Genomic DNA, 27,194 nt, shown 5'->3' with positions numbered 1-27,194 from the left:
GCTTTTTCTCTCACTCGCATTTTCGCTCTCGCGCTCTCGCTTTTTCGCGCTCTCGCTTTTTCTCCCTCGCGCTCTCGCTTTTGCTCTCTCGCTTTCTCTTGCTCTCTTGCTTTTCCGCTCTCTCTCTTTTCCGCTGTCTCGCTCGCTTTTTCTGTCTCGCTCGCTTTTTCTGTCTCGCTCGCTTTTTCTGTCTCGCTCGTTTTTTCTGTCTCGCTCGCTTGTTCTGTCTCGCTTGCTTTTTTTCTCTGTCTCGCTCGCTTTTTTCTCTGTCTCGCATTTTTCTCTCTCTCGCTCGCTTTTTCTCTCTCCCTCGCTCGCTTTTTCTCTCTCACTGTCTCGCTCGCTTTTTCTCTCTCTCGCTCGCTTTTTCTGTCTGTCTCTCGCTTTTTCTCTCTCGCTCCCTTTTTCTGTCTTGTTCGCTTTTTCTGTCTGTCTCTCGCTTTTTCTCTCGCTCGCTCGCATTTTCGCTCTCGCTTTTTCTCCCTCGCGCTCTCGCTTTTTCTCCCTCGCGCTCTCGCTTTTGCTCTCGCTTTTTCTCTCGCTTTTGCTCTCTCGCTTTTTGTCTCGCTCTCTTGCTTTTCCGCGCTCTCGCTTTTCCTCTGTCTCGCTCGCTTTTTCTCTCTCGCTCGCTCGCTTTTTCTGTCTGTCTCTCGCTTTTTCTCTCTCTCTCTCTCGCTTTTTCTCTCTCTCTCGCTCCCTTTTTCTGTCTCGTTCGCTTTTACTATCTGTCTCTCGCTTTTTCTCTCGCTCGCATTTTCGCTCTCGCTTTTTCTCCCTCGCGCTCTCGCTTTTGCTCTCTCGCTTTTGCTCTCTCGCTTTTTGTCTCGCTCTCTTGCTTTTCCGCGCACTCGCTTTTCCGCTGTCTCGCTCGCTTTTTCTGTCTGTCTCGCTCGCTTTTTCTCTCTCTCTCGCTCGCTTTTTCTCTCACTCGCATTTTCGCTCTCGCTTTTTCGCGCTCTCGCTTTTTCTCCCTCGCGCTCTCGCTTTTGCTCTCTCGCTTTCTCTTGCTCTCTTGCTTTTCCACTCTCTCTCTTTTCCGCTGTCTCGCTCGCTTTTTCTGTCTCGCTCGCTTTTTCTGTCTCGCTTGCTTTTTCTGTCTCGCTCGCTTGTTCTGTCTCGCTCGCTTGTTCTGTCTCGCTCGTTTTTTCTGTCTCGCTCGCTTTTTCTGTCTGTCTCGCTCGCTTTTTCTGTCTGTCTCGCTCGCTTTTTCTGTCTGTCTCGCTCGCTTTTTCTGTCTGTCTCGCTCGCTTTTTTCTCTGTATTGCTCGCTTTTTTCTCTCTCTTGCTCGCTTTTTCTCTCTCTTGCTCGCTTTTTCTCTCTCCCTCGCTCGCTTTTTCTCTCTCTCGCTCGCTTTTTCTCTCTCCCTCGCTCGCTTTTTCTGTCTGTCTCTCGCTTTTTCTCTCTCTCTCGCTCACTTTTTCTGTCTGTCGCTCGCATTTGCGCTCTCGCTTTTTCTCCCTCGCGCTCTCGCTTTTTCTCTCACTTTTGCTCTCTCGCTTTTCCGCTCTCTCGCTTTTCCGCTCTCTCGCTTTTCCGCGTTCTCTCTTTTTCTGTCTGTCTCTCTTTCTTGCTTTTTCTCTCGCTCTGTCTTGCTATTTCTCTCTCTCTAGCTTTTTCTCCCTCACTCGCTTTTTCTCTCTCTCGCTCGCTTTTTCTCCCTGTCTCTTGCTTTTTATCTCTCTCTCGCTCGCTTTTTCTGTCTCTCTCGCTCGCTTTTTCTCTCTCTCTCGCTTGCTTTTTCTCTCTCTCGCTTGCTTTTTCTCTCTCTCGCTCGCTTTTCTCTCTCTCGCTCGCTATTTCTCTCTCTCGCTCGCTTTTTCTCTCTCTCGCTCGCTTTTTCTCTCTCTCGCTCGCTTCTTCTGTCTCGCTCGTTTTTTCTGTCTTGCTCGCTTTTTCGTTCTCTCTCTCTCTCTCACTCGCTTTTTCTCTCCCTCGTGCTCGCTCTCTCTCTGTCTCGCTCGCTTTTTCTGTCTGTCTCTCGCTTTTTCTCTCGCTCGCTCGCTTTTTCTGTCTCGCTCGCTTTTTTTCTCTGTCTCGCTCGCTTCTTCTGTCTCGCTCGCTTCTTCTGTCTCGCTCGTTTTTTCTGTCTCGCTCGCTTTTTCTGTCTGTCTCGCTCGCTTGTTCTGTCTCGCTCGCTTGTTCTGTCTCGCTCGCTTTTTCTGTCTCGCTCGCTTTTTCTGTCTCTCGCTCGTTTTTTCTCTTACTCGCATTTTCGCTCTCCCTTTTTCGCACTCTCGCTTTTCCTCTTGCTTTTGCTCTCTCGCTCTCTCGCTTTTTCTCTCGCTCTCTCGCTTTTTCTGTCTCTCTCTTTCTTGCTTTTTCTCTCGCTCTGTCTCGCTATTTCTCTCTCTCGCTCGCTTTTTCTCCCTGTCTCTTGCTTTTTCTCTCTCTCTCGCTCGCTTTTTCTCTCGCTCGCTTTTTCTCTCCCTCGCGCTCTCTCTCTCTGTCTCTGTCTCGCTCGCTTTTTCTGTCTCGCTCGCTTCTTCTGTCTCGATCGCTTTTTCTGTCTGTCTCGCTCGCTTTTTCTCTCACTCGCATTTTCGCTCTCGCGCTCTCGCTTTTTCGCGCTCTCGCTTTTTCTCCCTCGCGCTCTCGCTTTTGCTCTCTCGCTTTCTCTTGCTCTCTTGCTTTTCCACTCTCTCTCTTTTCCGCTGTCTCGCTCGCTTTTTCTGTCTCGCTCGCTTTTTCTGTCTCGCTCGCTTTTTCTGTCTCGCTCGCTTGTTCTGTCTCGCTCGCTTGTTCTGTCTCGCTCGCTTGTTCTGTCTCGCTCGCTTTTTTCTCTGTATTGCTCGCTTTTTTCTCTGTATTGCTCGCTTTTTTCTCTCTCTTGCTCGCTTTTTCTCTCTCTTGCTCGCTTTTTCTCTCTCTCCCTCGCTCGCTTTTTCTCTCTCTCTCTGTCTCGCTCGCTTCTTCTCTCTCGCTCGCTTTTTCTGTCTGTCTCTCGCTTTTTCTCTCTCTCTTGCTCACTTTTTCTGTCTGTCGCTTGCATTTGCGCTCTCGCTTTTTCTCCCTCGCGCGCTCGCTTTTTCTCTCACTTTTGCTCTCTCGCTTTTCCGCTCTCTCGCTTTTCCGCTCTCTCGCTTTTGCGCGTTCTCTCTTTTTCTGTCTGTCTCTCTTTCTTGCTTTTTCTCTCGCTCTGTCTTGCTATTTCTCTCTCTCTAGCTTTTTCTCCCTCGCTCGCTTTTTCTCTCTCTCGCTCGCTTTTTCTCCCTGTCTCTTGCTTTTTCTGTCTCTCTCGCTCGCTTTTTCTGTGTCTCTCGCTCGCTTTTTCTCTCTCTCTCGCTTGCTTTTTCTCTCTCTCGCTTGCTTTTTCTCTCTCTCGCTCGCTTTTTCTCTCTCTCGCTCGTTTTTTCTGTCTTGCTCGCTTTTTCGTTCTCTCTCTCTCTCTCTCTCGCTCGCTTTTTCTCTCCCTCGCGCCCGCTCTCTCTCTGTCTCGCTCGCTTTTTCTGTCTGTCTCTCGCTTTTTCTCTCTCTCTTGCTCACTTTTTCTGTCTGTCGCTCGCTTTTTCTCTCTCTCTCGCTCACTTTTTCTGTCTGTCGCTCGCATTTGCGCTCTCGCTTTTTCTCCCTCGCGCTCTCACTTTTTCTCTCACTTTTGCTCTCTCGCTTTTCCGCTCTCTCGCTTTTCCGCTCTCTCGCTTTTCCGCTCTCTCGCTTTTCCGCGTTCTCTCTTTTTCTGTCTGTCTCTCTTTCTTGCTTTTTCTCTCGCTCTGTCTTGCTATTTCTCTCTCTCTAGCTTTTTCTCCCTCGCTCGCTTTTTCTCTCTCTCGCTCGCTTTTTCTCCCTGTCTCTTGCTTTTTATCTCTCTCTCGCTCGCTTTTTCTGTCTCTCTCGCTCGCTTTTTCTGTCTCTCTCGCTTGCTTTTTCTCTCTCTCGCTTGCTTTTTCTCTCTCTCGCTCGCTTTTTCTCTCTCTCGCTCGCTTTTTCTCTCTCTCGCTTCTTCTGTCTCGCTCGTTTTTTCTGTCTTGCTCGCTTTTTCGTTCTCTCTCTCTCGCTCGCTTTTTCTCTCCCTCGCGCTCGCTCTCTCTCTGTCTCGCTCGCTTTTTCTGTCTGTCTCTCGCTTTTTCTCTCGCTCGCTCGCTTTTTCTGTCTCGCTCGCTTTTTTTCTCTGTCTCGCTCGCTTCTTCAGTCTCGCTCGCTTCTTCAGTCTCGCTCGCTTCTTCTGTCTCGCTCGTTTTTTCTGTCTCGCTCGCTTTTTCTGTCTGTCTCTCGCTTTTTCTCTCTTTTTCTCTCTCTCTCGCTCCCTTTTTCTGTCTCGTTCGCTTTTACTATCTGTCTCTCGCTTTTTCTCTCGCTCGCATTTTCGCTCTCGCTTTTTCTCCCTCGCGCTCTCGCTTTTGCTCTCTCGCTTTTTGTCTCGCTCTCTTGCTTTTCCGCGCACTCGCTTTTCCGCTGTCTCGCTCGCTTTTTCTCTGTCTCGCTCGCTTTTTCTCTCTCTCTCTCGCTCGCTTTTTCAGTCTGTCGCTCGCTTTTTCTCTCACTCGCATTTTCGCTCTCGCGCTCTCGCTTTTTCTCCCTCGCGCTCTCGCTTTTGCTCTCTCGCTTTCTCTTGCTCTCTTGCTTTTCCACTCTCTCTCTTTTCCGCTGTCTCGCTCGCTTTTTCTGTCTTGCTCGCTTTTTCTGTCTTGCTCGCTTTTTCTGTCTCGCTTGCTTTTTCTGTCTCGCTCGCTTGTTCTGTCTCGCTCGTTTTTTCTGTCTCGCTCGCTTTTTCTGTCTGTCTCGCTCGCTTTTTCTGTCTGTCTCGCTCGCTTTTTTCTCTGTATTGCTCGCTTTTTTCTCTCTCTTGCTCGCTTTTTCTCTCTCTTGCTCGCTTTTTCTCTCTCTCCCTCGCTCGCTTTTTCTCTCTCTCTGTCTCGCTCGCTTCTTCTCTCTCGCTCGCTTTTTCTGTCTGTCTCTCGCTTTTTCTCTCTCTCTCGCTCACTTTTTCTGTCTGTCGCTCGCATTTGCGCTCTCGCTTTTTCTCCCTCGCGCTCTCGCTTTTTCTCTCACTTTTGCTCTCTCGCTTTTCCGCTCTCTCGCTTTTCCGCTCTCTCGCTTTTCCGCGTTCTCTCTTTTTCTGTCTGTCTCTCTTTCTTGCTTTTTCTCTCGCTCTGTCTTGCTATTTCTCTCTCTCTAGCTTTTTCTCCCTCACTCGCTTTTTCTCTCTCTCGCTCGCTTTTTCTCCCTGTCTCTTGCTTTTTATCTCTCTCTCGCTCGCTTTTTCTGTCTCTCTCGCTCGCTTTTTCTCTCTCTCTCGCTTGCTTTTTCTCTCTCTCGCTTGCTTTTTCTCTCTCTCGCTCGCTATTTCTCTCTCTCGCTCGCTATTTCTCTCTCTCGCTCGCTTTTTCTCTCTCTCGCTCGCTTTTTCTCTCTCTCGCTCGCTTCTTCTGTCTCGCTCGTTTTTTCTGTCTTGCTCGCTTTTTCGTTCTCTCTCTCTCTCTCACTCGCTTTTTCTCTCCCTCGTGCTCGCTCTCTCTCTGTCTCGCTCGCTTTTTCTGTCTGTCTCTCGCTTTTTCTCTCGCTCGCTCGCTTTTTCTGTCTCGCTCGCTTTTTTTCTCTGTCTCGCTCGCTTCTTCTGTCTCGCTCGCTTCTTCTGTCTCGCTCGTTTTTTCTGTCTCGCTCGCTTTTTCTGTCTGTCTCGCTCGCTTGTTCTGTCTCGCTCGCTTGTTCTGTCTCGCTCGCTTTTTCTGTCTCGCTCGCTTTTTCTGTCTCTCGCTCGTTTTTTCTCTTACTCGCATTTTCGCTCTCCCTTTTTCGCACTCTCGCTTTTCCTCTTGCTTTTGCTCTCTCGCTCTCTCGCTTTTTCTCTCGCTCTCTCGCTTTTTCTGTCTCTCTCTTTCTTGCTTTTTCTCTCGCTCTGTCTCGCTATTTCTCTCTCTCGCTCGCTTTTTCTCCCTGTCTCTTGCTTTTTCTCTCTCTCTCGCTCGCTTTTTCTCTCGCTCGCTTTTTCTCTCCCTCGCGCTCTCTCTCTCTGTCTCTGTCTCGCTCGCTTTTTCTGTCTCGCTCGCTTCTTCTGTCTCGATCGCTTTTTCTGTCTGTCTCGATCGCTTTTTCTGTCTGTCTCGCTCGCTTTTTCTCTCGCTCGCAATTTCGCTCTCGCTTTTTCTCCCTCGCTCTCTCGCTTTTTCTCTCTCGCTTTTCCGCGCTCTCGCTTTCTCTGTCTGTCTCTTTCTTGCTTTTTCTCTCACTCTGTCTCGCTTTTTCTCTCCCTCGCTCGCTTTTTCTTTCTCTCCCACTCTCTCTATCTCTCTCTCTCTCTCTCTCTCTCTCTCTCTCTCTCTGTGTCTCGCTCGCTTTTTCTCTCTCTCGCTCGCTTTTTCTCTCCCTTGCTCGCTTTTTCTTTCTCTCTCTCTGTCTCGCTCGCTTTTTCTTTCTCTCTCTCTGTCTCGCTCGCTTTTTCTGTCTCGCTCGCAATTTCGCTCTTGCTTTTCCGCGTGCTCGCTTTTTCTTGCTTTTTCTCTCAATCTGTCTCGCTTTTTCTCTCCCTCGCTCGCTTTTTCTTTCTCTCTCTCTCTCTGTCTCGCTCACTTCTTCTGTCTGTCTCTCGCTTTTTCTCTCTCTCTCGCTCGCTTTTTCTGTCTCGCTCGCTTTTTTCTCTCTCTTGATCGCTTCTTCTGTCTCGCTCGCTTTTCTGTCTCGCTCGCTTTTTCTGTCTGTCTCTCGCTCGCTTTTTCTGTCTCGCTTGCATTTTCGCTCTCGCTCGCATTTTCGCTCTCGCTTTTTCGCACTCTCGCTTTTTCTCTTGCTTTTGCTCTCTCGCTCTCGCTTTTTCTCTCGCTTTTTCTGTCTCTCTCTTTCTTGCTTTTTCTCTCACTCTGTCTTGCTATTTCTCTCTCTCGCTCGCTTTTTCTCCCTCGCTCGCTTTTTCTTTCTCTCTCTCTCTCTGTCTCGCTCGCTTTTTCTGTCTCGCTCGCTTCTTCTGTCTCGCTCGCTTTTTTTCTCTCTCGCTCGCTTCTTCTGTCTCGCTCGCTTCTTCTGTCTCGCTCGTTTTTTCTGTCTCGCTCGCTTTTTCTCTTGCTCGCATTTTCGCTCTCGCTTTTTCGCTCTCGCTTTTTCGCACTCTCGTTTTTTCTCGCTCGCTTTTTCTCTTGCTTTAGCTCTCTCGCTTTTTCTGTCTCTCTCTTTCTTGGTTTTTCTCTCGCTCTGTCTCGCTATTTCTCTCTCTTGCTCGCTTTTTCTCCCTCGCTCGCTTTTTCTCCGTCTCTTGCTTTTTCTCTCTCTCTCGCTCGATTTTTTTCTCTCTCTCTCGCTCGCTTTTTCTCTCGCTCGCTTTTTCTCTCCCTCGTGCTCTCTCTCTCTCTGTCTCGCTCGCTTTTTCTGTCTCGCTCGCTTTTTCTGTCTCGCTCGCTTCCTCTGTCTGTCTCTCACTTTTTCTGTCTGTCTCTCGCTTTTTCTGTCTGTCTCTCGCTTTTTCTCTTGCTCGCTTTTTCTGTCTCAATGCGAGCAAGAGAAAAAGCATCTTCGTTCTCGCTCTTTCGTGCTCTCGCTTTTTCTCCCTCGCGCTCTCGCTTTTTCTCTCACTTTTGCTCTCTCGCTCTCTCGCTTTTTCTCTCGCTCTCTCGCTTTTCCGCTCTCTCGCTTTTTCTGTCTCTCTCTTTCTTGTTTTTTCTCTCTCTCTGTCTCGCTATTTCTCTCTCTCTCTCTAGATTTTTCTCCCTCGCTCGCTTTTTCTCTCTCTCGCTCGCTTTTTCTCCCTGTCTCTTGCTTTTTCTCTCTCTCACTCGCTTTTTCTCTCTCTCTTGATCGCTTCTTCTGTCTCGCTCGTTTTTTCTGTCTTGCTCGCTTTTTCTTTCTCTCTCTCTCTCGCTCGCTTTTCTCTCGCTCGCTTTTTCTCTCCCTCGCGCGCTCTCTCTCTGTCTCGCTCGCTTTTTCTGTCTGTCTCTCGCTTTTTCTCTCACTCGCATTTTCGCTCTCGCTTTTTCGCGCACTCGCTTTTTCTCCCTTGCGTCTCGCTTTTGCTCTCTCGCTTTTTCTCTCGCTCTCTCGCTTTTTCTGTCTCTCTCTTTCTTGCTTTTTCTCTCGCTCTGTCTCGCTATTTCTCTCTTTCGCTCGCTTTTTCTCTGTCTCGCTTTTTCTCCCTGTCTCTTGCTTTTTCTCTCTCTCTCGCTCGATTTTTCTCTCGCTCGCTTTTTCTCTCCCTCGTGCTCTCTCTCTCTCTGTCTCGCTCGCTTTTTCTGTCTCGCTCGCTTCCTCTGTCTCGCTCGCTTTTTCTGTCTGTCTCTCGCTTTTTCTCTCTCTCACTCACTTTTTCTGTCTCACTCGCTTTTTTTCTCTCTCTTGATCGCTTCTTCTGTCTCACTCGCTTTTTCTGTCTGTCTCTCGCTTTTTCTCTCACTCGCATTTTCGCTCTCGCTTTTTCGCGCGCTCGCCTTTTCTCCCTTGCGTCTCGCTTTTGCTCTCTCGCTTTTTCTCTCGCTCTCTCGCTTTTTCTGTCTCTCTCTTTCTTGCTTTTTCTCTCGCTCTGTCTCGCTATTTCTCTCGCTCGCTCGCTTTTTCTCCCTCGCTCGCTTTTTCTCTCTCTCGCTTTTTCTCCCTGTCTCTTGCTTTTTCTCTCTCTCTCTCGCTCGATTTTTCTCTCTCGCTCGCTTTTGCTCTCCCTCGTGCTCTCTCTCTGTCTCGCTCGCTTTTTCTGTCTCGCTCGCTTTTTCTGTCTCGCTCGCTTTTTCTGTCTCGCTCGCTTTTTCTGTCTCGCTCGCTTCCTCTGTCTCGCTCGCTTTTTCTGTCTGTCTCTTGCTTTTTCTCTCTCTCTCTCGCTCGATTTTTCTCTCTCGCTCGCTTTTGCTCTCCCTCGTGCTCTCTCTCTGTCTCGCTCGCTTTTTCTGTCTCGCTCGCTTCCTCTGTCTCGCTCGCTTTTTCTGTCTGTCTCTCGCTTTTTCTCTCTCTCGCTCGCTTTTTCTCTTGCTTTTGCTCTTTCGCTCTCTCGCTTTTTCTCTCGCTCTCTCGCTTTTCCGCTCTCTCGCTTTTTCTGTCTCTCTCTTTCTTGCTTTTTCTCTCTCTCTGTCTCGCTATTTCTCTCTCTCTAGCTTTCTCTCCCTCGCTCGCTTTTTCTCCCTGTCTCTTGCTTTTTCTTTCTCTCTCGCTCGCTTTTTCTCTCTCTCGCTCGCTTTTTCTCTCTCTCGCTCGCTTTTTCTCTCTCTCGCTCGCTTTTTCTCCCTGTCTCTTGCTTTTTCTCCCTGTCTCTTGCTTTTTCTCTCTCTCTCGCTCGTTTTTTCTGTCTTGCTCGCTTTTTCTCTCTCTCTCTCGCTCGCTTTTCTCTCACTCGCTTTTTCTCTCCCTTGCGCGCTCTCTCTCTGTCTCTCTCGCTTTTTCTGTCTCGCTCGCTGCTTCTGTCTGTCTCTCGCTTTTTCTGTCTCACTCACTTTTTCTGTCTCACTCGTTTTTTTTCTCTCTCTTGATCGCTTCTTCTGTCTCGCTCGCTTTTTCTGTCTGTCTCTCGCTTTTTCTGTCTGTCTCTCACTTTTTCTCTCTCTCGCTCGCTTTTTCTGTCTGTCTCTCGCTTTTTCTCTCACTCGCATTTTCGCTCTCGCTTTTTCTCCCTTGCGTCTCGCTTTTGCTCTCTCGCTTTTTCTCTCGCTCTCTCGCTTTTTCTGTCTCTCTCTTTCTTGCTTTTTCTCTCGCTCTGTCTTGCTATTTGTCTCTCTCTCTAGCTTTTTCTCCCTCGCTCGCTTTTTCTCTCTCTCGCTCGCTTTTTCTCCCTGTCTCTTGCTTTTTATCTCTCTCTCGCTAGCTTTTTCTCTCTCTCGCTCGCTTTTTCTCTCTCTCGCTCGCTTTTTCTCTCTCTCTTGATCGCTTCTTCTGTCTCGCTCGTTTTTTCTGTCTTGCTTGCTTTTTCTTTCTCTCTCTCTCTCTCTCGCTCGCTTTTTCTCTCCCTCGCGCTCTCTCTCTCTCTCTGTCTCGCTCGCTTTTTCTGTCTGTCTCTCGTTTTTTCTCTCTCTCTCGCTCGCTTTTTCTGTCTCGCTCGCTTTTTTTCTCTCTCTTGATCGCTTCTTCTGTCTCGCTCGTATTAACTGTCTCGCTCGTATTAACTGTCTCGCTCGTTTTTTCTGTCTCGCTCGTTTTTTCTGTCTGTCTCGCTCGTTTTTTCTGTCTGTCTCTTGCTTTTTCTCTCTCTCTCGCTCACTTTTTCTGTCTCGCTCGCTTTTTCTGTCTCTCTCGCTTTTTCTCTTACTCGCATTTTCGCACTCGCTTTTTCGCACTCGCTTTTTCTCTCTCGCTTTTTCCCTTGCTTTTGCTCTCGCTCTCTCGCTTTTTCTGTCTCTCTTTCTTGCTTTTTCTCTCGCTCTGTCTCGCTATTTCTCTCTCTCGTTCGCTTTTTCTCCCTCGCTCACTTTTTCTCTCTCTCGCTCGCTTTTTCTCCCTGTCTCTTGCTTTTTCTCTCTCTCTCTCGCTCGATCTTTCTCTCTCTCTCGCTCGCTTTTTCTCTCGCTCGCTTTTTCTCTCCCTCGCGCTCTCTCTCTCTCTCTCTCTCTCTGTCTCGCTCGCTTTTTCTGTCTCGCTCGCTTCCTCTGTCTCGCTCGCTTTTTCTGTCTGTCTCTCACTCTTTTTCTCTCTCTCGCTCGCTTTTTCTCTCCCTCGCGCTCGCTTTTTCTGTCTCGCTCGCTTTTTCTGTCTGTCTCGCTCGCTTTTTATGTCTTTTCTCGCTTTTTCTCTCGCTCGCACGCTTTTTCTGTCTCACTCGCTTTTTCTGTCTGTCTCTCGCTTTTTCTCTCGCTCGCATTTTCGCTCTCGCTTTTTCGCTCTCTCGCCTTTTCTCTCTCGCTTTTGCTCTCTCGCTTTTTCTCTCGCTCTCTCGCTTTTTCTCTCTCGCTCTCTCGCTTTTCCGCTCTCTCGCTTTTTCTGTCTCTCTCTTTCTTGCTTTTTCTCTCGCTCTGTCTCGCTATTTCTCTCTCGCTCGCTTTTTCTCTCTCTCGCTCGCTTTTTCTCCCTGTCTCTTGCTTTTTCTCTCCTTCGCTCGCTTTTTCTTTCTCTCTCTCTCTCTCTCTGTCTCTGTCTGTCTCGCTCGCTTTTTCTGTCTCACTGGCTTCTTCTGTCTCGCTGGCTTCTTCTGTCACGCTGGCTTCTTCTGTCTGTCTCTCGCTCGCTTTTTCTGTCTGTCTCTCGCTTTTTCTGTCTGTCTCTCGCTTTTTCTGTCTGTCTCTCGCTCGCAATTTCGCTCTCGCTTTTTCTCCCTCGCGCTCTCGCTTTTTCTCTCTCGCTTTTCCGCGCTCTCGCTTTTTCTGTCTCTCTCTTTCTTACTTTTTCTCTCACTCTGTCTCGCTTTTTCTTTCTCTCTCTCTCCCTTTCCCTCTATCTCTCTCTCTCTCTCTCTGTCTCGCTTGCTTTTTCTCTCTCTCGCTCGCTTTTTCTCTCCCTTGCTCGCTTTTTCTTTCTCTCTCTCTCTCTGTCTCGCTCGCTTTTTCTGTCTCGCTCGCTTTTTCTCTCTCGCTCTCTCGCTTTTCCGCTCTCTCGCTTTTTCTGTCTCTCTCTTTCTTGCTTTTTCTCTCGCTCTGTCTCGCTATTTCTCTCTCGCTCACTTTCTCTCTCTCGCTCGCTTTTTCTCCCTGTCTCTTGCTTTTTCTCTCTCCCTCGCTCGCTTTTTCTTTCTCTCTCTCTCTCACTCTGTCTCGCTCGCTTTTTCTGTCTCGCTCGCTTTTTCTGTCTCGCTCGCTTTTTCTGTCTCGCTCGCTTCTTCTGTCTGTCTCGCTCGCTTTTTCTGTCTGTCTCGCTCGCTTTTTCTGTCTGTCTCTCTCGCTTTCTCTGTCTGCCTCGCTCGCTTTTTCTGTCTGTCTCTCGCTTTTTCTCTCTCGCTTTTCTGCGCTCTCGCTTTTCCGCGCTCTCGCTTTTTCTGTCTCTCTCTTTCTTGCTTTTTCTCTCACTCTGTCTCGCTTTTTCTCTCCCTCGCTCGCATTTTCTTTCTCCCTCTCTCTCTCTCTCTCTCTGTCTCGCTTGCTTTTTCTCTGTCTCGCTCGCTTTTTCTCTCTCTCGCTCGCTTTTTCTATCCCTCGCTCGCTTTTTCTTTCTCTGTCTCGCTCGCTTTTTCTGTCTCGCTCGCTTTTTCTGTCTGTCTCGCTCACTTTTTCTGTCTGTCTCTCGCTTTTTCTCTCGCTCGCAATTTCGCTCTCGCTTTTTCTCCCTCGCTCTCTCGCTTTTTCTCTCACTTTTTCTCTCTCTCTTTTCCGCGCTCTCGCTTTTTCTGTCTCTTTCTTGCTTTTTCTCTCACTCTGTCTCGCTTTTTCTCTCCCTCGCTCGCTTTTTCTTTCTCTCTCACTCTCTCTCTCTGTCTCGCTCGCTTTTTCTGTCTCGCTCGCTTTTTCTGTCTCGCTCGCTTTTTCTGTCTCGCTCGCTTTTTCTGTCTCGCTCGCTTCCTCTGTCTCGCTCGCTTTTTCTCTCGCTCGCAATTTCGCTCTCGCTTTTTCTTCCTCGCTCTCTCGCATTTTCTCTCTCGCTTTTCCGCGCTCTCGCTTTTTCTGTCTCTCTCTTTCTTGCTTTTTCTCTCACTCTGTCTCGCTTTTTCTCTCCCTTGCTCGCTTTTTCTTTCTCTCTCTCTGTCTCGCTTGCTTTTTCTGTCTCGCTCGCTTTTTCTCTCGCTCTCTCGCTTTTTCTCTCTCGCTCTCTCGCTTTTCCGCTCTCTCGCTTTTTCTGTCTCTCTCTTTCTTGCTTTTTCTCTCGCTCTGTCTCGCTATTTCTCTCTCGCTCGCTTTTTCTGTCTCGCTCGCTTTTTCTGTCTCGCTCGCTTTTTCGGTCTCGCTCGCTTTTTCTGTCTGTCTCTCGCTTTTTTTCTCTCTCTCACTTCCTCTGTCTCGCTCGCTTTTTCTGTCTGTCTCTCGCTTTTTCTGTCCCTCTCGCTCGCTTTTTCTGTCTCGCTCGCTTTTTCTGTCTGTCTCTCGCTTTTTCTCTTGCTCGCATTTTCGCTCTCGCTTTTTCGCGCTCTCGCTTTTTCTCCCTCGCTCTCTCACTTTTTCTCTCTCGCTTTTTCTCTCGCACTCACGTTTTTCCGCTCTCTCGCTTTTTCTGTCTCTCTCTCTTTCTTGCTTTTTCTCTCGCTCTGTCTCGCTATTTCTCCCTCGCTCTTGCTTTTTCTCCCTCGCTCACTTTTTCTGTCTCTCGCTCGCTTTTTCTGTCTCTCTCGCTTTTTCTCTTACTCGCATTTTCGCACTCGCTTTTTCGCACTCGCTTTTTCTCTCTCGCTTTTTCCCTTGCTTTTGCTCTCGCTCTCTCGCTTTTTCTGTCTCTCTTTCTTGCTTTTTCTCTCGCTCTGTCTCGCTATTTCTCTCTCTCGTTCGCTTTTTCTCCCTCGCTCACTTTTTCTCTCTCTCACTCGCTTTTTCTCCCTGTCTCTTGCTTTTTCTCTCTCTCTCTCGCTCGCTTTTTCTCTCGCTCGCTTTTTCTCTCGCTCGCTTTTTCTCTCGCTCGCTTTTTCTCTCCCTCGCGCTCTCTCTCTCTCTGTCTCGCTCGCTTTTTCTGTCTCGCTCGCTTCCTCTGTCTCGCTCGCTTTTTCTGTCTGTCTCTCACTCTTTTTCTCTCTCTCGCTCGCTTTTTCTCTCCCTCGTGCTCGCTTTTTCTGTCTCGCTCGCTTTTTCTGTCTGTCTCGCTCGCTTTTTATGTCTTTTCTCGCTTTTTCTCTCGCTCGCACGCTTTTTCTGTCTCACTCGCTTTTTCTGTCTGTCTCTCGCTTTTTCTCTCGCTCGCATTTTCGCTCTCGCTTTTTCGCTCTCTCGCCTTTTCTCTCTCGCTTTTGCTCTCTCGCTTTTTCTCTCGCTCTCTCGCTTGTTCTCTCTCGCTTTTTCTCTCGCTCTCTCGCTTTTTCTCTCTCGCTCTCTCGCTTTTCCGCTCTCTCGCTTTTTCTGTCTCTCTCTTTCTTGCTTTTTCTCTCGCTCTGTCTCGCTATTTCTCTCTCGCTCGCTTTTTCTCTCTCTCGCTCGCTTTTTCTCCCTGTCTCTTGCTTTTTCTCTCCTTCGCTCGCTTTTTCTTTCTCTCTCTCTCTCTCTCTGTCTCTGTCTGTCTCGCTCGCTTTTTCTGTCTCACTGGCTTCTTCTGTCTCGCTGGCTTCTTCTGTCACGCTGGCTTCTTCTGTCTGTCTCTCGCTCGCTTTTTCTGTCTCGCTCGCTTTTTCTGTCTGTCTCTCGCTTTTTCTGTCTGTCTCTCGCTCGCAATTTCGCTCTCGCTTTTTCTCCCTCGCGCTCTCGCTTTTTCTCTCTCGCTTTTCCGCGCTCTCGCTTTTTCTGTCTCTCTCTTTCTTACTTTTTCTCTCACTCTGTCTCGCTTTTTCTTTCTCTCTCTCTCCCTTTCCCTCTATCTCTCTCTCTCTCTGTCTCGCTTGCTTTTTCTCTCTCTCGCTCGCTTTTTCTCTCCCTTGCTCGCTTTTTCTTTCTCTCTCTCTCTCTCTGTCTCGCTCGCTTTTTCTGTCTCGCTCGCTTTTTCTCTCTCGCTCTCTCGCTTTTCCGCTCTCTCGCTTTTTCTGTCTCTCTCTTTCTTGCTTTTTCTCTCGCTCTGTCTCGCTATTTCTCTCTCGCTCACTTTCTCTCTCTCGCTCGCTTTTTCTCTCTCTCGCTCGCTTTTTCTCCCTGTCTCTTGCTTTTTCTCTCTCCCTCGCTCGCTTTTTCTTTCTCTCTCTCACTCTGTCTCGCTCGCTTTTTCTGTCTCGCTCGCTTTTTCTGTCTCGCTCGCTTTTTCTGTCTCGCTCGCTTTTTCTGTCTGTCTCGCTCGCTTCTTCTGTCTGTCTCGCTCGCTTTTTCTGTCTGTCTCGCTCGCTTTTTCTGTCTGTCTCTCTCGCTTTCTCTGTCTGCCTCGCTCGCTTTTTCTGTCTGTCTCTCGCTTTTCCGCGCTCTCGCTTTTCCGCGCTCTCGCTTTTCCGCGCTCTCGCTTTTCCGCGCTCTCGCTTTTTCTGTCTCTCTCTTTCTTGCTTTTTCTCTCACTCTGTCTCGCTTTTTCTCTCCCTCGCTCGCATTTTCTTTCTCCCTCTCTCTCTCTCTCTCTCTCTCTCTCTCTCTCTCTGTCTCGCTTGCTTTTTCTCTGTCTCGCTCGCTTTTTCTCTCTCTCGCTCGCTTTTTCTATCCCTCGCTCGCTTTTTCTTTCTCTGTCTCGCTCGCTTTTTCTGTCTCGCTCGCTTTTTCTGTCTGTCTCGCTCACTTTTTCTGTCTGTCTCTTGCTTTTTCTCTCGCTCGCAATTTCGCTCTCGCTTTTTCTCCCTCGCTCTCTCGCTTTTTCTCTCACTTTTTCTCTCTCGCTTTTCCGCGCTCTCGCTTTTTCTGTCTCTTTCTTGCTTTTTCTCTCACTCTGTCTCGCTTTTTCTCTCCCTCGCTCGCTTTTTCTTTCTCTCTCTCTCTCTCTTGCTTTTTCTCTCTCGCTCGCTTTTTCTCTCCCTCGCTCGCTTTTTCTTTCTCTCTCACTCTCTCTCTCTGTCTCGCTCGCTTTTTCTGTCTCGCTCGCTTTTTCTGTCTCGCTCGCTTTTTCTGTCTCGCTCGCTTCCTCTGTCTCGCTCGCTTTTTCTCTCGCTCGCAATTTCGCTCTCGCTTTTTCTTCCTCGCTCTCTCGCATTTTCTCTCTCGCTTTTCCGCGCTCTCGCTTTTTCTGTCTCTCTCTTTCTTGCTTTTTCTCTCACTCTGTCTCGCTTTTTCTCTCCCTTGCTCGCTTTTTCTTTCTCTCTCTCTGTCTCGCTTGCTTTTTCTGTCTCGCTCGCTTTTTCTCTCGCTCTCTCGCTTTTTCTCTCTCGCTCTCTCGCTTTTCCGCTCTCTCGCTTTTTCTGTCTCTCTCTTTCTTGCTTTTTCTCTCGCTCTGTCTCGCTATTTCTCTCTCGCTCGCTTTTTCTGTCTCGCTCGCTTTTTCGGTCTCGCTCGCTTTTTCTGTCTGTCTCTCGCTTTTTTTCTCTCTCTCACTTCCTCTGTCTCGCTCGCTTTTTCTGTCTGTCTCTCGCTTTTTCTGTCCCTCTCGCTCGCTTTTTCTGTCTCGCTCGCTTTTTCTGTCTGTCTCTCGCTTTTTCTCTTGCTCGCATTTTCGCTCTCGCTTTTTCGCGCTCTCGCTTTTTCTCCCTCGCTCTCTCACTTTTTCTCTCTCGCTTTTTCTCTCGCACTCACGTTTTTCCGCTCTCTCGCTTTTTCTGTCTCTCTCTCTTTCTTGCTTTTTCTCTCGCTCTGTCTCGCTATTTCTCCCTCGCTCTTGCTTTTTCTCCCTCGCTCACTTTTTCTGTCTCTCGCTCGCTTTTTCTGTCTCTCTCGCTTTTTCTCTTACTCGCATTTTCGCACTCGCTTTTTCGCACTCGCTTTTTCTCTCTCGCTTTTTCCCTTGCTTTTGCTCTCGCTCTCTCGCTTTTTCTGTCTCTCTTTCTTGCTTTTTCTCTCGCTCTGTCTCGCTATTTCTCCCTCGCTCTTGCTTTTTCTCCCTCGCTCACTTTTTCTGTCTCTCGCTCGCTTTTTCTCCCTGTCTCTTGCTTTTTCTCTCTGTCTCGCTCGCTTTTTCTCGCTCTCTCGCTCGCTTTTTCTCTCTCTCGCTCGCTTTTTCTCTCGCTCGCCTTTTCTCTCCCTCGCGCTCTCCCTCGCGCTCTCCCTCGCGCTCTCCCTCGCGCTCTCCCTCGCGCTCTCCCTCGCGCTCTCCCTCGCTCGCTTTTTCTGTCTTGCTCGCTTTTGCTGTCTCGCTCGCTTTTTCTCCCTGTCTCTTGCTTTTTCTCTCTCTCTCGCTCGCTTTTTCTCTCTCTCTCGCTCGCTTTTTCTCTCTCTCGCTCGCTTTTTCTCTCGCTCGCCTTTTCTCTCGCTCGCCTTTTCTCTCGCTCGCGCTCTCCCTCGCGCTCTCCCTCGCGCTCTCCCTCGCGCTCTCGCTCGCTTTTTCTGTCTGTCTCTCGCTTTTTCTCTCACTCACATTTTCGCTCTCTTGCTCTCGCTTTTTCACGCTTTCGCTTTTTCTCCCTCGTTCTCTCACTTTTGCTCTCTCGCTTTTTCTCTCGCTCTCTCGCTTTTGCTCTCTCGTTCTCTCGCTTTTTCTCTCGCTCTCTCGCTTTTCCGCTCTCGCTTTTTCTGTCTCTTTCTTTTTCTCTCGCTCTCACTCGCTATTTCTCTCTCTCGCTCGCTTTTTCTTTCGCTTGCTCTTTTTTTTTTCTGTCTCGCTCGCTTTTTCTCGCTCGCAATTTCGCTCTCCCCTTTTCTTCCTCGCTCTCTCGCTTTTCCGCGCTCTCGCTTTTCCGCGCTCTCGCTTTTTCTGTCTCTCTCTTTCTTGCTTTTTCTCTCACTCTGTCTCGCTTTTTCTCTCCCTCGCTCGCTTTTTCTTTCTCTCTCTCTGTCTCGCTTTTTCTGTCTCGCTCGCTTTTTCTCCCTCGCTCGCTTTTTCTCTCCCTCGCTCGCTTTTTCTTTCTCTCTCTCTGTCTCGCTCGCTTTTTCTCTCGCTCGCAATTTCGCTCTCGCTTTTTCTTCCTCGCTCTCTCGCTTTTTCTCTCTCGCTTTTCCGCGCTTTCGCTTTTCCGCGCTCTCGCTTTTTCTGTCTCTCTCTTTCTTGCTTTTTCTCTCACTCTGTCTCGCTTTTTCTCTCCCTTGCTCGCTTTTTCTTTCTCTCTCTCTGTCTCGCTCGCTTTTTCTGTCTCGCTCGCTTTTTCTCTCGCTCTCTCGCTTTTTCTCTCTCGCTCTCTCGCTTTTCCGCTCTCTCGCTTTTCCGCTCTCTCGCTTTTTCTGTCTCTCTCTTTCTTGCTTTTTCTCTCGCTCTGTCTCGCTATTTCTGTCTCGCTCGCTTTTTCTGTCTCGCTCGCTTTTTCGGTCTCGCTCGCTTTTTCTGTCTGTCTCTCGCTTTTTTTCTCTCTCTCACTTCCTCTGTCTCGCTCGCTTTTTCTGTCTGTCTCTCGCTTTTTCTGTCCCTCTCGCTCGATTTTTCTGTCTCGCTCGCTTTTTCTGTCTGTCTCTCGCTTTTTCTCTTGCTCGCAATTTCGCTCTCATTTTTCGCGCTCTCGCTTTTTCTCCCTCGCTCTCTCACTTTTTCTCTCTCGCTTTTTCTCTCGCACTCACGTTTTTCCGCTCTCTCGCTTTTTCTGTCTCTCTCTCTTTCTTGCTTTTTCTCTCGCTCTGTCTCGCTATTTCTCCCTCGCTCTTGCTTTTTCTCCCTCGCTCACTTTTGCTGTCTCTCGCTCGCTTTTTCTCCCTGTCTCTTGCTTTTTCTCTCTGTCTCGCTCGCTTTTTCTCTCTCTCTCGCTCGCTTTTCTCTCTCTCGCTCGCTTTTTCTCTCCCTCGCGCTCTCCCTCGCGCTCTCCCTCGCGCTCTCCCTCGCGCTCTCCCTCGCTCGCTTTTTCTGTCTTGCTCGCTTTTGCTGTCTCGCTCGCTTTTTCTCCCTGTCTCTTGCTTTTTCTCTCTGTCTCGCTCGCTTTTTCTCTCTCTCTCGCTCGCTTTTTCTCTCTCTTGCTTGCTTTTTCTCTCGCTCGCGTTTTCTCTCGCTCGCCTTTTCTCTCGCTCGCGCTCTCCCTCGCGCTCTCCCTCGCGCTCTCCCTCGCTTTTACTGTCTCGCTCGCTTTTGCTGTCTCGCTCGCTTTTGCTGTCTCGCTCGCTTTTGCTGTCTCAATAGTATTTTCTGTCTTGCTCGCTTTTTCTTTCTCTCTCTCTCTGTCTCGCTCGCTTTTTCTGTCTGTCTCTCGCTTTTTCTCTCTCGCTTGCTTTTTCTCTTGCTCGCATTTTCACTCTCGCTTTTTCTCCCTCGCGCTTTTTCTCCCTCGCGCTCTCGCTTTTTCTCTCGCTTTTGCTCTCTCTCTCATGCTTTTTCTCTCGCTCTCTCGCTTTTCCGCTCTCTCACTTTTTCTGTCTCTCTCTTTCTTGCTTTTTCTCTCTCTCTCTCTCGCTTTTTCTCTCTCGCTCGCTTTTTCTCTCTCTCGCTCGTTTTTTCTCCCTGTCTCTTGCTTTTTCTCTCTCTCTCGCTCGCTTTTTCTGTCTCGCTCGCTTTTTCTGTCTCGCTCGCTTTTTCTGTCTGTCTCGCTCGCTTTTTCTCTCACTCACATTTTCGCTCTCTTGCTCTCGCTTTTTCACGCTTTCGCTTTTTCTCCCTCGTTCTCTCGCTTTTGCTCTCTCGCTTTTTCTCTCGCTCTCTCGCTTTTGCTCTCTCGTTCTCTCGCTTTTTCTCTCGCTCTCTCGCTTTTCCGCTCTCGCTTTTTCTGTCTCTTTCTTTTTCTCTCGCTCTCACTCGCTATTTCTCTCTCTCGCTCGCTTTTTCTTTCGCTTGCTCTTTTTTTTTCTGTCTCGCTCGCTTTTTCTCGCTCGCAATTTCGCTCTCCCCTTTTCTTCCTCGCTCTCTCGCTTTTCCGCGCTCTCGCTTTTTCTGTCTCTCTCTTTCTTGCTTTTTCTCTCACTCTGTCTCGCTTTTTCTCTCCCTCGCTCGCTTTTTCTTTCTCTCTCTCTGTCTCGCTTTTTCTCCCTCGCTCGCTTTTTCTCCCTCGCTCGCTTTTTCTCTCCCTCGCTCGCTTTTTCTTTCTCTCTCTCTGTCTCGCTCGCTTTTTCTCTCACTCGCAATTTCGCTCTCGCTTTTTCTTCCTCGCTCTCTCGCTTTTTCTCTCTCGCTTTTCCGCGCTTTCGCTTTTCCGTGCTCTCGCTTTTTCTGTCTCTCTCTTTCTTGCTTTTTCTCTCACTCTGTCTCGCTTTTTCTCTCCCTTGCTCGCTTTTTCTTTCTCTCTCTCTGTCTCGCTCGCTTTTTCTGTCTCGCTCGCTTTTTCTCTCGCTCTCTCGCTTTTTCTCTCTCGCTCTCTCGCTTTTCCGCTCTCTCGCTTTTCCGCTCTCTCGCTTTTTCTGTCTCTCTCTTTCTTGCTTTTTCTCTCGCTCTGTCTCGCTATTTCTCTCTCGCTCGCTTTTTCTCTCCCTCGCTCGCTTTTTCTTTCTCTCTCTCTGTCTCGCTCGCTTTTTCTGTCTCGCTGGCTTTTTCGGTCTCGCTCGCTTTTTCTGTCTGTCTCTCGCTTTTTTTCTCTCTCTCACTTCCTCTGTCTCGCTCGCTTTTTCTGTCTCGCTCGCTTTTTCTGTCTCGCTCGCTTTTTCTGTCTGTCTCTCGCTTTTTCTGTCTCGCTCGCTTTTTCTGTCTCTCTCTCTTTCTTGCTTTTTCTCTCGCTCTGTCTCGCTATTTCTTCCTCGCTCGCTTTTTCTGTCTCTCGCTCGCTTTTTCTCCCTGTCTCTTGCTTTTTCTCTCTCTCTCGCTCGCTTTTTCTCTCTCTCGCTCGCTTTTTCTCTCTCTTGCTCGCTTTTTCTCTCGCTCGCCTTTTCTCTCCCTCGCGCTCTCCCTCGCGCTCTCCCTCGCGCTCTCCCTCGCGCTCTCCCTCGCGCTCTCCCTCGCGCTCTCCTCGCGCTCTCCCTCGCGCTCTCCCTCGCTCGCTTTTTCTGTCTTGCTCGCTTTTGCTGTCTCGCTCGCTTTTTCTGTCTCTCGCTCGCTTTTTCTCCCTGTCTCTTGCTTTTTCTCTCTCTCTCGCTCGCTTTTTCTCTCTCTCGCTCGCTTTTTCTCTCTCTCGCTCGCTTTTTCTCTCGCTCGCCTTTTCTCTCCCTCGCGCTCTCCCTCGCGCTCTCCCTCGCGCTCTCCCTCGCGCTCTCTCTCGCTCGCTTTTTCGGTCTCGCTCGCTTTTTCTGTCTGTCTCGCTCGCTTTTTCTGTCTCGCTCGCTTTTTCTGTCTCGCTCGCTTTTTCTGTCTCGCTCGCTTTTTCTGTCTCGCTCGCTTTTTCTGTCTCGCTCGCTTCTTCTGTCTCGCTTGCTTTTTCTCTCTGTCTCTCGTTTTTTCTCTCTCTCACTTCCTCTGTCTCGCTCGCTTTTTCTGTCTCGCTCGCTTTTTCTGTCTGTCTCTCGCTTTTTCTGTCTGTCTCGCTCGCTTTTTCTGTCTGTCTCGCTCGCTTTTTCTGTCCCTCTCGCTCGCTTTTTCTGTCCCTCTCGCTCGCTTTTTCTATCCCTCTCGCTCGCTTTTTCTGTCTCGCTCGCTTTTTCTGTCTGTGTCTCACTTTTTCTCTCTCTCTCGCTCGCTTTTTCTGTCTCGCTCGCTTTTTCTGTCTGTCTCTCGCTTTTTCTCTTGCTCGCATTTTCGCTCTCGCTTTTTCGCGCTCTCGCTTTTTCTCTCTCGCTTTTTCTCTCGCACTCACGTTTTTCCGCTCTCTCGCTTTTTCTGTCTCTCTCTCTTTCTTGCTTTTTCTCTCGCTCTGTCTCGCTATTTCTCCCTCGCTCTTGCTTTTTCTCCCTCGCTCGCTTTTTCTGTCTCTCGCTCGCTTTTTCTCCCTGTCTCTTGCTTTTTCTCTCTCTCTCGCTCGCTTTTTCTCTCTCTCGCTCGCTTTTTCTCTCTCTTGCTCGCTTTTTCTCTCGTTCGCCTTTTCTCTCCCTCGCGCTCTCCCTCGCGCTCTCCCTCGCGCTCTCCCTCGCGCTCTCCCTCGCGCTCTCTCTCGCTCGCTTTTTCTGTCTTGCTCGCTTTTGCTGTCTCGCTCGCTTTTTCTGTCTCTCGCTTGCTTTTTCTCCCTGTCTCTTGCTTTTTCTCTCTCTCTCGCTCGCTTTTTCTCTCTCTCTCGCTCGCTTTTTCTCTCGCTCGCCTTTTCTCTCCCTCGCGCTCTCCCTCGCGCTCTCCCTCGCGCTCTCCCTCGCGCTCTCCCTCGCGCTCTCCCTCGCTCGCTTTTTCTGTCTTGCTCGCTTTTGCTGTCTTGCTCGCTTTTTCTGTCTCGCTCGCTTTTGCTGTCTCTCTCGCTTTTGCTGTCTCAATCGTATTTTCTGTCTTGCTCGCTTTTTCTTTCTCTCTCTCTCTGTCTCGCTCGCTTTTTCTGTCTGTCTCTCGCTTTTTCTCTCTCGCTTGCTTTTTCTCTTGCTCGCATTTTCACTCACGCTTTTTCTCTCGCTCTCTCGCTTTTCCGCTCTCTCACTTTTTCTGTCTCTCTCTTTCTTGCTTTTTCTCTCTCTCTCTCGCTTTTTCTCTCTCGCTCGCTTTTTCTCTCTCTCGCTCGCTTTTTCTCTCTCTCGCTCGCTTTTTCTCCCTGTCTCTTGCTTTTTCTCTCTCGCTCGCTCTTTCTCTCTCTCTCGCTCGCTTTTTCTGTCTCGCTCGCTTTTTCTGTCTGTCTCTCGCTTTTTCTCTCACTCACATTTTCGCTCTCTTGCTCTCGCTTTTTCACGCTTTCGCTTTTTCTCCCTCGTTCTCTCGCTTTTGCTCTCTCGCTTTTTCTCTCGCTCTCTCGCTTTTGCTCTCTCGTTCTCTCGCTTTTTCTCTCGCTCTCTTGCTTTTCCGCTCTCGCTTTTTCTGTCTCTTTCTTTTTCTCTCGCTCTCACTCGCTATTTCTCTCTCTCTCGCTATTTCTCCCTCGCTCGCTTTTTCTCCCTCGCTCGCTTTTTCTCTCTCTCGCTCGTTTTTTCTCCCTGTCTCTTGCTTTTTTTCTCTCTCTCGCTCGCTTTTTCTCTCTCTCGCTCGCTTTTTCTCTCGCTCGCAATTTCGCTCTCTCTTTTTCTTCCTCGCTCTCTCGCTTTTCCGCGCTCTCGCTTTTCTGCGCTCTCGCTTTTTCTGTCTCTCTCTTTCTTGCTTTTTCTCTCGCTCTGTCTCGCTATTTCTCCCTCGCTCTTGCTTTTTCTCCCTCGCTCGTTTTTTCTGTCTCTCGCTCGCTTTTTCTCCCTGTCTCTTGCTTTTTCTCTCTCTCTCGCTCGCTTTTTCTCTCTCTCGCTCGCCTTTTCTCTCGCTCGCCTTTTCTCTCCCTCGCGCTCTCCCTCGCTGTCTTGCTCGCTTTTTCTGTCTTGCTCGCTTTTTCTGTCTCAATCGTATTTTCTGTCTTGCTCGCTTTTTCTTTCTCTCTCTCTGTCTCGCTCGCTTTTTCTGTCTGTCTCTCGCTTTTTCTCTCTCGCTCGCTTTTTCACTTGCTCGCATTTTCACTCTCGCTTTTTCGCTCTCGCTTTTTCTCTCGCTTTTGCTCTCTCTCTCACGCTTTTTCTCTCTCTCTCTCTTTTCCGCTCTCTCTCTTTTTCTGTCTCTCTCTCTCTTGCTATTTCTCTCTCTCTCTCGCTTTTTCTCTCTCGCTCGCTTTTTCTCTCTCTCGCTCGCTTTTTCTCTCTCTCGCTCGCTTTTTCTCCGTCTCTTGCTTTTTCTCTCTCTCTCGCTCGCTCTTTCTCTCTCTCTCGCTCGCTTTTTCTGTCTCGCTCGCTTTTTCTGTCTGTCTCTCGCTTTTTCTCTCACTCACATTTTCGCTCTCGTGCTCTCGCTTTTTCTCCCTCGTTCTCTCGCTTTTGCTCTCTCGCTTTTTCTCTCGCTCTCTCGCTTTTGCTCTCTCGTTCTCTCGCTTTTTCTCTCGTTCTCTCGCTTTTCCGCTCTCGCTTTTTCTGTCTCTTTCTTTTTCTCTCGCTCACACTCGCTATTTCTCTCTCTCTCGCTTTTTCTCTCTCTCGCTCGCTTTTTCTCCCTGTCTCTTGCTTTTTTTCTCTCTCTCTCTCGCTCGCTTTTTCTCTCTCTTGCTCTTTTTTTTCTGTCTCGCTCGTCTTTTCTGTCTCGCTCGCTTTTTCTGTCTGTCTCTCGCTTTTTTTCTCTCTCTTGCTCACTTTTTCTCTCGCTCACTTTTCCTCCCTGTCTCTTGCTTTTTCCCTCTCTCTCTCTCTCTCTCGCTTTTTCTCTCTCTCTTGATCACTTCTTCTGTCTCGCTCGCTTTTTCTGTCTGTCTCTCGCTTTTTCTCTTGCTCGCATTTTCGCTCTCGCTTTTTCGCGCTCTCGCTTTTCCGCTCTCTCACTTTTTCTGTCTCTCTCTTTCTTGCTATTTCTCTCTCTCTCTCGCTTTTTCTCTCTCGCTCGCTTTTTCTCCGTCTCTTGCTTTTTCTCTCTCTCTCGCTCGCTCTTTCTCTCTCTCTCGCTCGCTTTTTCTGTCTCGCTCGCTTTTTCTGTCTGTCTCTCGCTTTTTCTCTCACTCACATTTTCGCTCTCGTGCTCTCGCTTTTTCTCCCTCGTTCTCTCGCTTTTGCTCTCTCGCTTTTTCTCTCGCTCTCTCGCTTTTGCTCTCTCGTTCTCTCGCTTTTTCTCTCGTTCTCTCGCTTTTCCGCTCTCGCTTTTTCTGTCTCTTTCTTTTTCTCTCGCTCACACTCGCTATTTCTCTCTCTCGCTCGCTTTTTCTCCCTGTCTCTTGCTTTTTTTCTCTCTCTCTCTCGCTCGCTTTTTCTCTCTCTTGCTCTTTTTTTTCTGTCTCGCTCGTTTTTTCTGTCTCGCTCGCTTTTTCTGTCTGTCTCTCGCTTTTTTCTCTCTCTTGCTCACTTTTTCTCTCGCTCACTTTTCCTCCCTGTCTCTTGCTTTTTCCCTCTCTCTCTCTCTCTCTCGCTTTTTCTCTCTCTTTTGATCGCTTCTTCTGTCTCGCTCGCTTTTTCTGTCTGTCTCTCGCTTTTTCTCTTGCTCGCATTTTCGCTCTCGCTTTTTCGCGCTCTCGCTTTTTCGCGCTCTCACTTTTTCTCCCTCGCTCTCTCGCTTTTTCTCTCTCGCTTTTTCTCTCTCGCTCTCTCACTTTTTCTCTCGCTCTCTCGTTTTTCCGCTCTCTCGCTTTTTCTGTCTCTCTCTTGCTCGCTTTTTCTCTCGCTCGCTCGCTTTTTCTCTCGCTCGCTCGCTTTTTCTCTCCCTCGCTTGCTTTTTCTTTCTCTCTCTCTCTCTGTCTCGCTCGCTTTTTCTGTCTCGCTCGCTTTTTCTGTCTGTCTCTCACTTCTTTTTCTCTCTCTCGCTCGCTTCCTCTGTCTCGCTCGCTTCCTCTGTCTCGCTCGCTTTTTCTGTCTGCCTCTCGCTTTGTTTCTCTCTCTCGCTCGCTTCTTCTGTCTCGCTCGCTTCTTCTGTCTCGCTCGCTTCCTCTGTCTCGCTCGCTTTTTCTGTCTGTCTCTCACTTTTTTTTTCTCTCTCTCGCTCGCGTCTTCTGTCTCGCTCGCTTCCTCTCTTTCGCTCGCTTCTTCTGTCTCGCTCGCTTCTTCTGTCTCGCTCGCTTTTTCTGTCTATCGCTCGCTTTTTCTGTCCCTCTCGCTCGCTTTTTCTGTCTCGCTCGCTTTTTCTCTCTCTCTCTCTCTCGCTCGCTTCCTCTGTCTCGCTCGCTTCCTCTGTCTCGCTCGCTTCCTCTGTCTCTCTCGCTCGCTTTTTCTGTCTCTCTCGCTCGCTTTTTCTCTCGCTCGCTCGCTTTTTCTCTCTCTCTCTCTCTCGCTTCTTCTGTCTTGCTCGCTTTTTCTGTCTGTCTCTCGCTTTTTCTGTCTCTCGCTTTTTCTGTCTCTCGCTTTTTCTGTCTCTCGCTTTTTTTCTCTCTCGCGCTCGCTTCCTCTGTCTCGCTCGCTTTTTCTGTCTATCGCTCGCTTTTTCTGTCTGTCTCTCGCTTTTTCTGTCTCTCGCTTTTTCTGTCTGTCTCTCACTTTTCTTCTCGCTCGCTTCCTCTGTCTCGCTCGCTTTTTCTGTCTATCGCTCGCTTTTTCTGTCTATCGCTCGCTTTTTCTGTCTCTCTCGCTCGCTCGCTTTTTCTCTCTCTCTCTCGCTTCTACTGTCTTTCTCGCTTCTTCTGTCTCGCTCGCTTTTTCTGTCTGTCTCTCGCTTTTCTTCTCTCTCGCTCGCTTCCTCTATCTCGCTCGCTTTTTCTGTCTCCCTCGCTTTTTCTGTCTCCCTCGCTTCCTCTGTCTCGCTCGCTTCTTCTCTCTGTCTCCCTCGCTTTTTCTGTCTGTCTCTTGCTTCTTCTCTCCCTCTCGATTGATTTTTCTGTCTCGCGTGCTTTTTCTGTCTGTCTCTCGCTTCTTCTCTTGCTCGCATTTTCGCTCTCGTGCTCTCGCTTTTTCTCCCTCGATCTCGCTTTTGCTCTCTCGCTTTTTCTCTCGCACTCTCGTTTTTCCGCTCTCTCGCTTTTTCTGTCTCTCTCTTTCTTGCTTTTTCTGTCCCTCTGTCTCGCTATTTCTCCCTCGCTCTTGCTTTTTCTCCCTCGCTCGCTTTTTCTGTCTCTCGCTCGCTTTTTCTCCCTGTCTCTCGCTTTTTCTCTCTCTCTCGCTCGCTTTTTCTCTCTCTCGCTCGCTTTTTCTCTCGCTCGCCTTTTCTCTCCCTCGCGCTCTCGCTCGCTGTCTCCCTCGCGCTCTCGCTCGCTGTCTCCCTCGCGCTCTCGCTCGCTGTCTCCCTCGCGCTCTCGCTCGCTGTCTCCCTCGCGCTCTCGCTCGCTGTCTCCCTCGCGCTCTCGCTCGCTGTCTCCCTCGCGCTCTCGCTCGCTGTCTCCCTCGCGCTCGCTGTCTCCCTCGCGCTCTCGCTCGCTGTCTCGCTCGCTTTTGCTGTCTCAATCGTATTTTCTGTCTCGCTCGCTTTTTCTTTCTCTCTCTCTCTGTCTCGCTCGCTTTTTCTGTCTGTCTCTTGCTTTTTCTCTCTCTCTCGCTCGCTTTTTCTCTTGCTCGCATTTTCACTCTCGCTTTTTCTCTCGCTTTTGCTCTCTCTCTCACGCTTTTTCTCTCGCTTTTCCGCTCTCTCACTTTTTCTGTCTCTCTCTTTCTTGCTTTTTCTCTCGCTCTGTCTCGCTATTTCTCTCTCTCTCTCGCTTTTTCTCCCGCGCTCGCTTTTTCTCTCTCTCGCTCGCTTTTTCTCTCTCTCGCTCGCTTTTTCTCTCTCTTGCTCTTTTTTTTCTGTCTCGCTCGTTTTTTCTGTCTCGCTCGCTTTTTCTGTCTGTCTCTCGCTTTTTCTCTTGCTCACATTTTCGCTCTCGCTTTTTCGCGCTCTCACTTTTTCTCCCTCGCGCTCTCGCTTTTTCTCTCTCGCTCTCTCACTTTTTCTCTCGCTCTCTCGTTTTTCCGCTCTCTCGCTTTTTCTGTCTCTCTCTTGCTCGCTTTTTCTCTCGCGCTTGCTTTTTCTCTCTCTCGCTCGCTTTTTCTCCGTCTCTTGCTTTTTCTCTCTCTCTCGCTCGCTTTTTCTCTCTCTCTCGCTCGCTTTTTCTGTCTCGCTCGCTTTTTCTGTCACGCTCGCTTTTTCTGTCTGTCTCTCGCTTTTTCTCTCACTCACATTTTCGCTCTTGCTTTTTCACGCTCTCGCTTTTTCTCCCTCGTTCTCTCGCTTTTGCTCTCTCGCTTTTTCTCTCGCTCTCGCTTTTGCTCTCTCGTTCTCTCGCTTTTTCTCTCGCTCTCTCGCTTTTCCGCTCTCGCTTTTTCTGTCTCTTTCTTTTTCTCTCGCTCTCACTCGCTATTTCTCTCTCTCTCTCGCTTTTTCTCCCTCGCTCGCTTTTTCTCCCTGTCTCTTGCTTTTTTTCTCTCTCTCGCTCGCTTTTTCTCTCTCTCGCTCGCTTTTTCTCTCTCTTGCTCTTTTTTTTCTGTCTCGCTCGCTTTTTCTGTCTGTC

At 49.3% G+C, this 27,194-nt stretch overlaps 2 protein-coding genes across 4 annotated transcripts in view; one reads left to right on the top strand and one right to left on the bottom strand.

Moving 5' to 3' along the window:
- The window catches only part of LOC132833633 (polyhomeotic-like protein 2), a 470,309-nt gene that overhangs the window by 282,498 nt on the left and 160,617 nt on the right, over positions 1-27,194 (top strand). The gene's annotated exons all lie outside the window — the stretch shown is intronic.
- LOC132833531 (putative uncharacterized protein DDB_G0271982) overlaps positions 4,731-27,194 on the bottom strand; it is a gene marked incomplete at its 3' end in the record, with an annotated part of 63,993 nt that continues 41,529 nt past the window's right edge. The window contains exons 2-6 of the mRNA XM_060851892.1: positions 26,281-26,311; positions 23,660-23,676; positions 21,999-22,103; positions 9,166-9,216; positions 4,731-4,790 (exon numbers count right to left, since the gene is read on the bottom strand). Of these exons, the coding sequence (XP_060707875.1) occupies positions 4,731-4,790; positions 9,166-9,216; positions 21,999-22,103; positions 23,660-23,676; positions 26,281-26,311 (264 nt within the window). The remainder of the gene's footprint in view (positions 4,791-9,165; positions 9,217-21,998; positions 22,104-23,659; positions 23,677-26,280; positions 26,312-27,194) is intronic.

The sequence above is a fragment of the Hemiscyllium ocellatum genome, chromosome 37 (assembly GCF_020745735.1).
Source record: "Hemiscyllium ocellatum isolate sHemOce1 chromosome 37, sHemOce1.pat.X.cur, whole genome shotgun sequence".
In the NCBI taxonomy this organism is placed as follows: Eukaryota; Metazoa; Chordata; class Chondrichthyes; order Orectolobiformes; family Hemiscylliidae; genus Hemiscyllium; species Hemiscyllium ocellatum.
The sequence above is the reverse complement of the archived record's forward strand: the minus strand, read 5'-3'. Positions and strand labels throughout refer to the sequence as shown.